Source organism: Bison bison, unplaced genomic scaffold, assembly GCF_000754665.1.
Source record: "Bison bison bison isolate TAMUID 2011002044 unplaced genomic scaffold, Bison_UMD1.0 scf7180017864489, whole genome shotgun sequence".
NCBI lineage: Eukaryota > Metazoa > Chordata > Mammalia > Artiodactyla > Bovidae > Bison > Bison bison.
The window spans coordinates 9,694,580-9,705,479 of NW_011495048.1; the positions used below are offsets into that span (position 1 = coordinate 9,694,580).

The 10,900-nt window shown below is 37.7% G+C and overlaps 1 protein-coding gene across 2 annotated transcripts in view; it reads right to left on the bottom strand.

Annotated features, from left to right (window-relative positions):
• Nucleotides 1–10,900, bottom strand: part of VPS54 (vacuolar protein sorting 54 homolog (S. cerevisiae)) — a 102,345-nt gene that overhangs the window by 5,402 nt on the left and 86,043 nt on the right. For both annotated transcript variants that reach the window (XM_010863311.1, XM_010863310.1), the window contains exons 21-22: nucleotides 4,176–4,283; nucleotides 2,057–2,151 (exon numbers count right to left, since the gene is read on the bottom strand). In XM_010863311.1, coding sequence (XP_010861613.1) covers nucleotides 2,057–2,151; nucleotides 4,176–4,283 — 203 coding nt within the window. The remainder of the gene's footprint in view (nucleotides 1–2,056; nucleotides 2,152–4,175; nucleotides 4,284–10,900) is intronic.

Below are 10,900 nucleotides of genomic sequence, written 5' to 3' on the forward strand. Positions count from 1 at the left end.
ATACCTGAATGGTCTAGTGGTTTTCCCTACTTTTTTCAATTTAAGTCTGAATTTGGCAATAAGGAGTTCATGATCTGAGCCACAGTCAGCTCCTGGTCTTATTTTTGCTGACTGTATAGAGCTTCTCCATCTTTGGCTGCAAAGAATATAATCAATCTGATTTCGGTGTTGACTGTCTGGTGACGTCCATGAGTAGAGTCTTCTCTTGTGTTGTTGAAAGAGGGTCTTTGCTATGACTAGTGCATTCTCTTGGCAGAACTCTATTAGCCTTTGCCCTGCTTCATTCTGTAAAATGTTTGGAACTAAACAAAGCTGGTGGTTGCACAGAGGTGGTGGTTGTGAAGGCACTAAGGGCCACTGAATTGTTAACTGTGCAATGTTTAATTTTATGTTATGTCCCAATTTCAGCTTGAAAAAAGTAAAATTTTAGAGCCATTTCAGAAAAAAAAATTCCTGTCTTTGGCTACAGTCTAGAGGTAAGTCTTCAGGAAATTCTATCCTTCAAGGGATCAAAGACATATTTGACTTACTAAGTATTACTGTCTTTAAAAGTATGAGACAATGAAGATCTTGAAGGTGCCAATCCCCAAATAGTTATGTTAACAAAGAAAATAACAGGTGATGAATTAATTTGGATGCTTCAGATCTACTGGTCTGAAAACAACCAACTAGCAAGATTCAGTTATGGGAATAAAAGTAGGAATGTATGAGAGGAATGGGACTTTAAAATAGTATTAGGTTTCTTCGAATAGTGTCTGAGAGATATTTGGTATTCATTATACTGTCATTAAACTTTTCTGTGGCTTTGAAATTTTTGAAAAAAAAAATTATTTAAAAAAAGAAGAACCAGGTAATAATCAAAAGAAAATCAGATTTTTGCATAAAACTCTTAAATTCAGCCTGGCGGACAAATTCAGCAGTTTGAAGCTTACAAATAGTTTTCTGCAAAATCAATTTACTGTATTCTCCAACATCACAGGTTTTAACTGCGTGGGTTCATTTTTCAAAAATAGTAAATATTAGAGCATTATATGATCTGCAGTTGGTTGAATCTGTGAATGTGGAATTGTGGATACAGAGAAACCCTGTATATCGAGGGCCAAGTCCTTAAGTTATTCTCGAATTTTTCAACTGCTAGAGGGCAGCACAGCTAATGCCCTTCCCTACCTTGTTCAAGGTCAAACATACTTTTTTTTTTTAAAGGGCAAAGCCAACTTCTGATTCCAAAATATGGTTTTTACATTTGTCCCTGTAAGTTTGAAATTTAAGCCTGAAATGTCTTTAATAGGGAAAAAAAATATTCCATTCCTAAAAATCCATGAACAGGTAACAGAGTACAGAAATCATACTAAGGGGTAACTTATATGATCAGTGTCTTGTATTTTATATAATCTTTAAATTCATATCCTAACCTACATTGCTCTTAACAAAAATTCTGTTACAGAACTTTTTATCATTCCCAATATAAGAAATATTAAGGCTCAGCAAGATTAAGTGACTTGCTCAGTAATAGAGCTAGTAAGTGGCCAAACTTAACCCAAGTTTTCTGATTCTAAATCTTATGTTTTATATGTCATATTATTTCACCAATAATACATAAAATTTGTTCAATGGCTTACAAGAAAATACATGCACATTATTTTTTGTAACTCTGTGGAGGAATTAGAGATTTTATCACTCTCATTTTATACATAAGGCAGAGTTTAAGTGACTTTCTCATGGTCATACAGGTACAAAGTAGGACTCTGAGTCCTGTCTGGACAGCTGAAGACTACGGGTGACCGACCTAAGGAGGTGCTACTAACGCACACTGCCTCAAAGGAGACATGTAAGGTCAGTTAACTAACTGAGCATTTATAAAACACTTTAACATAAACAGACAGATAGATATAGAGATACAGCACCCCCACAGAGGGGAAAAAAAAGGCAAAAGATTGCTGATTTTACAACTGTGGGGCCCTGGCAAGATTACAGTGGTAAAGGACAGCGTAATGAATAAAAACTAATCAAACAACTCTATATGGTAGTATGTGGTAAAAATATGTTGAAAACATACCCATTTTGAGGTCCTCCATCATTTATCACATTTAAGTGAGATAACTGCTTTTTCAAGTGGAGTTTGTAACTTGCATTAATTCTTAAAAATAACATCTGGAAAAGAAACAAATCTAAGTTTCTTAAAGCTCTACTGCCACAGAAGACATAAGTAATTAATATTATTTGGAGAAAATTTTTTTGCTTTGGCATATACTTTTAAAATGCTCCTCTGAAAGTATGGAATTGCTATTTCAGTACAGTTTTTCTCCTTAGTTGGGTAAAAGCTCTTTTTGCCCTTCACAGCAGTACTCCTTTTAGTGATATGATTTACTACTGCCTTTCTGCCCCTTAAAAGTCTTCTGGAATATGTAAATGGGATGAACCATACAGGTAAAAAGAATAGAGAAAAGATGGAGAATTCTGCATTAACTAGGAACCTGATAGAGAAAAAAGTCACAATGGTAAAAGGAAGGCTATTGTTACCCTTCTAAATTACTTGGAAGTATTTTATCGCTCCATATGCAGATTTTTAATGCAATGGCCCAGTACTTCTTTGGGAAATGCCTGACCTGAAATTACATAAAATTAATCTATGGAAACAATTTTGTGAAATACATTTTCCATGACAAAAATATATAAAGTCATCTATGGAAAAGTTTTATGGAATCACTGGTACTCAAATGACAATAATGACATAAAACCTATACTTTGTGCCCAGGTTTGAAAAGAGTTCACTTTAAATGAAGATGCAGATAAAAATACATGAAATACCTGTGTATTCACCTCACTGACCTGGCTAAGTCTTGCTCCAGAATTAGAACTCAGAGGGAAAATTCAGAAGGTCAGAATGTCAGAGGTGGGGGATCTTGCATGTGGAATGAAAATGATGGTTTGGCTAGGAAGACTGAGAAAGGAAAAAAGACCCTAGTGGGTGCTCTGTATCTCAAAGCTCCTCCTAAGTCCTCAGTGAGCCCCAAAGATGGTGGATTATATTTATTCATAAAGTTAGTATGATTAATAAAAACATAGGAAAACATGAGAAGATGGTAATAGCTAGTATAAGATGGAAGTTCAAGGTGGTGTGGAAAGGAGACCAGCAGAAGCAAAAGCAGGGAAGAGACACTACAAAACCTACACTTTGCTCCCAAATACCAATGCCATGCACTCAACCAATTAGAGACAAACTGAAATAAGAAATTTGTCTGAAGAGCAAAAATTTCAGTGAAAGCTAAGATCATTAGTCATATAACAACTAGGCTTGTACTAATTATAACACTGTGTTTGTTAAGTCGCTTCAGTCGTGTCCGACTCTTTGCAAGCCTATGAACTGTAGCCCGCCAGGCTCCTCTGTCCATGGGACTCTCCAGGCAAGAACACTGTTGCCATGCCCTCCTCCAGGGGATCTTCCCGACCCTAAATACAACTAAGCTTGATTGATCACCTGGTATAAAGGGAACAAACTAAGGTGGATAAAGAAGACTGAAAAAAAGAAGTACTGGAACCTTTAAAGTACTCCTAGGAAATGAAATTGAGGGAAGTCAGGGGTAGGAATGTAGTGGAAAAGTGAAGAGAATACGGATGATAGTGTAGGGAAAACAGAGGCAGAGGGTGGATACTTCATAGGCAAGAGATGCTAAAGTCTACCCATTTTGCTATTTTTCCTTATTTGTGCCTACTACACATCATTTATGCTGACCTAACAAACATTAAGGTATACTGATTTGAATTATTAAGTCAAACAGTAATTTCTTCCCTATCCAATTTGGATTATAATCAATGTGTAACTTATTCTACTATTCACTGATTAAATGCTAGCCCTGATTTTCAAACTAATAATGTAATAAATAATGTTGGTAGAATCTGGGACTTCTGATGACCCAATGGACAAATAAAAATGTGCTTTTTAGAATGGCTGAGCACAGAGCAAAGCTACCACTGCACTAGCCTGTCAGGGCAAGGACGGCTTTGAAATCAGAATTTCTATCCATGTTCCACAAGTCAATATAACAACTGGAAAAAAATAATAATGATCATATTGGAACATGAACTAAGCTTACATATGTCAACAGTACATAAAAACACTTCAATTCTACATGCATATTATGATATATATAATAGTTTTAGGAATTACTACTCACTTGCGTTTGTTCTTCAGGAAGGAGATCAAATATAGCTTCATGCATTTTTGCCATTTGCTTACAAATATTCCTGAAACAGGCAGAAGGAACGGGAGCTTTCACTTCATACTGGCAGGGAAAAATAATGAGAATTATATTCATGTCCTCTGTAATGTGTACTATTCCCACTGTTCACTAAAACATATTATTTTCTGCCCTTACACATCTAACTCTGATATAGTTGAAGCTTACACTTCAACTATATTCTGTGCTACTCATGCAAATCTCAAAAATTTTTCATCAAAAATTCTAATCTACTTTGAGACAGCCAGCATAATTTAGTGGCTAAGAACACAGATCTTATGCTTCCCTTCATAAGAGGGGCGTGTGATGTGTTGCTCAGTCACGGTCTGACTCTTTGTGACCCCATGGACTGTAGCCCACCAGGCTCCTTTGTCCATGGAATATTCCAGGCCAGAATACTGGAGTGGGTTACCATTCTTTACTCCAGAGGATCTTGACTCAGAGATGGAACTGCATCTCTTGTGTCTCCTGCACTGGTAGGCAGATTCTTTACCATGGTGCAACCTGGGAAGCCCTAGATGGACTGCTGCTGCTAAGTAGCTTCAGTCGTGTCCGACTCCGTGCGACTCCATAGACGGCAGCTCATCAGGCTCCACCGTCCCTGGGATTCTCCAGGCAAGAACACTGGAGTGGGTTGCCATTTCCTTCTCCAAAGCATGAAAGTGAAAAGTGAAAGTGAAGTCGCTCAGTCGTGTCTGACTCTTTGCGACCCCATGGACTGCAGCCTACCAGGCTCCTCCGTTCATGGGGTTTTCCAGGCAAGAGTACTGGAGTGGGGTGCCATTGCCTTCTCCAAAAGACGGACTGCTTGGGTCCAAATTCCAACTCTTAAAATTCTTAGCTATGTGAGATTGGGTGAGTTACTTCTCTGTATTAGGTGAGATTATTTCTCTATATCTCAAAGGGCTTATTCTGAGGATTTTAAAAGATGGTTCATAAGAACTCAAAACTGTGTGTGATATAAAGGAAGTACTCAAAAATGTTAGCTACTATTCTGGCTCAATATAGAATAATGAATCATTAAAGTAGGCCCTTCAAATTAACAGTTTGTTTTTTAAACATGATTTTTAGAATGTGTTCAAAGTGGTCATATCTGAAATCAATAAAACTGGTAGAACTAAAATGTTCTTTTTCTTTTGTAGGTGGGCCAATACTGTAATATTTACCCTAATTTTCAAGTATCTATACTAAAAATTTTTTAATTAGGTAAATTCATTTATTATTCTTACATCTGGAACAGTACACTGGTATGATTTAGATAATCACCTTTTGGCCCATATTATAGAGTTCACAGCTTAAATTATACATCATTTTCATTTATAAGTCAAATTTGGGCCAAATAACTATATTTTAGATGTATTAATCTCATATAGTTTATTAAAATGATGAGTTCCAATATACTGCGGTAGTAGAACCATGTAGAAGTCATCATGTGACTGGACCAAGCAACACTGTGACGACTCAACAATTTCTCTCTTCAGCCTACAGTATATCAAATATCCCCTTTTCTTTTTTTTTTTCCCTTTTCTTTTTTTACTAACAGTTCTAAGATATAATTTGTATACCATAAAATTCACCCCTTTAAAGTACACAATTAACTGGTTTTTAGTAAACTCATAGCTATACAACCATCACCACTAATTTACAAACACTTCCATCAACCCAAAAAGAAACCCCATCTCCATTAGCAGGCACTCCCCATTCCCCGCTCTCCTCAGTTCCTGGCAACACTAGTCACTAATGGAATCACACAGCACATCGCTTTTGTGACTGGCTTCCTTCACTTGGCATGCTTTCAAAGGTTCATCCATGTTGCATCCAGGACGTCATCCTTTTCACGGCTATACAATATTCCACTGCATGAATAAACCATGGTTAATCCAGTCATCAATTAATAGACATTTGGGTCATTTCTACTTTTTGACTATTATGAATAATAATGCCATGAACATTCATGTACAGATTTCTGTGTAGGCAGATGTTATCAATTCTCTTGAAGTAGAATTACTGGGTCATATGATAACTCCATGTTCAACCTTTTGAGGAAATGCAAAATGTTTTCCAAAGCGGCTGTACCACTTTACAATTTCACCTAGAAATGTATGAGGGTTCCATTTTCTCCATATTCTCTCCAATACTTGTTACTGTCCTTATTTTACCCATCCTAGTGGGTATGAAATAATCTCACAATGGCAAAATCCCCTTATCTTAATTACCCCCATGTCCTGGGTTGAATAATATTCCCCCAAGATTCATGTCCACTTGGAGCCTCCTAAGGTCATACTGGATTGGAGTGGGCCCTAAATCCACTGACTGGTATTTTTATAAAAGAAAGGAGAGGGAAATTTAGACACAGAAACACACAGAGGGAAGATGGTCATGTGAAGACAGAGGCAGGGACTGAAGTGATGCATCTCCAAGTCAAGGAATGCCAACAACTGACAGAAGCACCTGAAGCTAGAAAGAGGCAAGGGAGTTTTCTCTGTTAGAGCCTTTAGAGGGAGCATGGTCTGGGGACACTTTGATTTGAGATTTCTATCCTCCAAAAACTATAAGACAATGCACTTCTGTGTTCTAAGCCCCTTACTCTGAGGGAATGTTATGGCAGCCCTAGTAAACTAGTATACCCCTCAAAACTTTCCTTCATCACTGCTTTCCCTCAAAATAGTATTCTTTCTGTATGACTTTTACCATACATGGCTTCAATCATTTAAACTTGATACTGTACTTCTTTATTCTCAACCTTTAAAATGTGGTTCTTGCCACCATTCAAACTATCTTCCCTCTTCTGAAATTTCTCTCTTGGAAAAAAATTACTAAAGAGGTCCTAATTTCCAAAGTTAATAACTTTTTTAGTTCCCCTTCCTTGTTTCTCTGCAGTATTTCACACAACCTCACACTGAAAACGTTGTCCTGGTGCAGTACAACGCTTTCCCAGTTCCTTTCCTCCTAACCTTCCCCCTCTTCTATCTCCTGTCTCCTAAGTGCAAAGCAACTTTAATATTAATCCTCTCTTATCTTCCTCACTTTTCTCAATGTTGTTCAATCCCATGACTTCTAATATATCTCTAGTTATGAACCACTTCATTACATGCTCCCCTTTATTACATTCATTACATGCTCCAATCCACATTTGAGCTTACCATGAGCTTTCCCAAACCTGCTCTCTTACCTGTTTCAATTACTATTACCAGTATTACCATCCTCCTGGTCACACAGACTTGAAATCTCCAACTTAAAAGTTTTTAGCTCCTTCTTTTCTTTGTTTCCTTGTATTGAATCAGTGACTAAGTCTCACCAATTATACTTTCAAATTATTTTACACATTAGTTAGTACTCTAGGTCAGAATTTCTAAACCTCTACACTACTGACATTTTGAGCTAGATAATTTTTTGTTGTGGGGGCTCTCCTGTGTATTGTAGGATATTCAGCAGCATCCTTAGTCTCTACTCACTAATTACCAGTAACCATCCCACACGAAACTGTGACAACCAAAAAACTGCCACAGACAAAGTACAGATGACAAACTAACACATGAAAAGATACTCAACGTATTAGTCATTATAGAAATTAAAACTACAATGAGATATCACTCAATGCAGACCCACCAGAAGACTAACGTTAAAAAACAGAGACAACAGAAAGAGCTGGTGAAGATAAAAGAGTATCCAGAAGTCTTATACATCACGAAATTGTATAGTCACTTTGGAAAATCATATGGCAGTTTTTTTTAATAAAGTTACCATAAAGTTTTACATTTCTATGCCACCATCAATATATTCAAAGTATTTACACAAAAGAAAACACATGCCCACACAAAGATGTGTCCATGAATGTACATTATTCATAACAGCCAGAAACCGGAGAAAGTCCAAACATCTATCAATTGATGAATGGATAAACAAATAGTAGTACTTCAATCAATACCACTTTATAATAAAAATGAACAAGATATTAACACATGTTGTAACATCCATGAATTTCAAAAGCATTATGCTAAATGAAAGGAACCTGGGACAAGATGTTAATTCTGTATAATTCCATTTATAAGACATACTGGAAAACACAAAACTAAATAGAAGAAAATTAGATCAGTGGTTGTCATAGTTTTGGGGTATTGGGAAAGGATTAACTTCAAAAATACCCTAGAGGATGTTTAGCAGTGATAGAATAGTTCTATACCTTGATTGTGGTCATTCTACTACCCCATTCAGGTTAAAATTCATCAAACTATATACTTAGGGTGAATTTTACTCAATGTAAATTATACCTCCATCAACCTGACTTAAACTGCTTAGCTTTCCACTGGAGTCAAAGCCCTCTTCTATCTTTCCAACATATCTCCCACTCTACTCTTGGGCTTACCTACCCTAATACATTAGCTCTATGGAATTACTTACTTTTGTTATTATTAAAAACAACAGCAAAAGCATTAGCAATCAATGTTTACTGGAACTGTCTCTAGTCAGATACAAAGATATGATAAAAGAAAAGTGCTCCACATATATTATCTCATAAATCCTCACTACATCTTTATGAGATTTTTATTATTATCCCCATTTAGAGATAGAATTTGAGGCTTAAATAAATTAAGAATGTGCCGAAGGTTCTTCAATGGCTCATGTGTGACAAACATGGAATTTGAACTTAGGTCTATCTAACTCCAAAGTGAAAGTGAAGTCGCTCAGTTGTGTCCGACTCTTTGCGACCCGTGGACTGTAGCCCACCAAGCTCCTCTGTCCGTGGGATTCTCCAGGCAAGAATACTGGAGTGGATTGCCATTTCCTTCTCCAGGAGATCTTCCCAACCCAGGGATCGAACCCAGGTCTCCCACATTGCAGGCAGACGCTTTAACTTCTGTGCCACCAAGGAAGCCCAAACCTGACACTAAACTTCCTTCTTATGATTGCAATCAATATGTCTACTCACACTGTAAACTCAGTGTATCTCTTTGCCTCAACTTAATCTGCTCTAATTGTTGCAGTTTAGTTGCTAAGTCATGTCCGACTTTTTTGCAACCGTATGTAGCCTGCCAGGCTCCTCTGTCCATGGGATTTCCCAGGCAAGAACACTGCAATGGGTTGCCGTCTCCTTCTCCAGGGGATCTTCCCAACCCAGGGACTGAACCTGTGTCTCCTGCATCAGCAAGTGGATTCTTTACCATCAAGCCACCAGGGAAGCCCACTCTAATTGTGAAAAGCAAAATTTATATGCATCCTCATCCATAAAGCTTTCCCAGACCTACTTCCCCAGCTGACAACCATGTATTTCAAAACATTAAAAGCTTCAACAGCACTGAATCATTTCTTTACTTTACTATGATACTTTATATAATCTACCTCCTGTAATAGTTACTGATATAATTATCGTACTAGATATTTTACTATTTGAGGACAAGATAAAAGGTTTCTTCACTTTTGTGTATCTCTGTTAACCTAACACAATTTAACTCAACATGAATTAAAGGTGGCTGGGACATTAGTCTAGCCAGTAGTATCATTAGATGTTAATGCTTTATTCTGCTCAAGGAAACGTGCCCTTACTTATTAGCTTCTTAGAATCAGCCTATATTTTATTACTATGCTATTCCTCTTTCCCCAAATTAAAATTCCAGGTAAGAAAATGAAAAGCTAAAAATTGAGAGACTAACCCAAATCAAACACTCTGCTATTTTGGTATGAATTAAAAACTGGGTCAAACTCCTGGGCAACCCATGGAAGCAAGTAGAGCAGGGAGTGGTGTACAGACTTGATAATACAGGGCTTCCCTTGTGGCTCAGCTGGTAAAGAATCTGCCTGCACTGTGGAAGACCTGGGCTTGATCCCTAGGTTGGGAAGATCCCCTGCAGAAGAGAAAGGCTACTCACTCCTGTAGCTACTCACTCCTAGAGAATTTCATGGATTGTATAGTCCATGGGGTCACAAAGAGCTGGACATGACTGAGAGACTTGAGGAAGGCATGGCAACCCACTCCAGCATTTTTGCCTGGAGAATCCCTGGGGACAGAGGAGCCTGGCAGACTTGAGTCATGGGGTCACAAACAGTTGGGCATGACAGCACTATACAGGGAAAATGTATGTTGGGGTAACAAGAAAAAGTCATCAGTGGGGATGGTAGTAAAGAAAACACAAAGCTGCAAATGTCTAGGCATATTCTTGACATTAAAAAAGACATAAAAATTGGGGAGGGAGGTGTTTGAAATTTATAAAAGACTTAAGAGGCATAATGCTGCTGCTGCTAAGTCACTTCATTTGTGTCCGACTCTGTGCAACCCCATAGACGGCAGCCCACCAGGCTCCCCCGTCCCTGGGGTTCTCCAGGCAAGAACACTGGAGTGGGTTGCCATTTCCTTCTCCAATGCATGAAAGTGAAAAGTGAAAGTGAAGTTGCTCAGTCGTGTCCGACTTTTAGCAACCCCATGGACTGCAGCCTACCAGGCTCCTCCGTCCACGGGATTTTCCAGGCAAGAGTACTGGAGTGGGGTGCCATTGCCTTCTCCGAAGAGGCATAATAATAACCAAATGCAATATGTAGATCATGTAAAAGCCTTTGTTCAAACAAATTATTATAAAATGACATCTTAGGACAATTGATAAGTTTCAAATAGGAATAAGTATTAGATGATAATAAGGAATTATTGTTAATTTTGCTGGTTTGATATA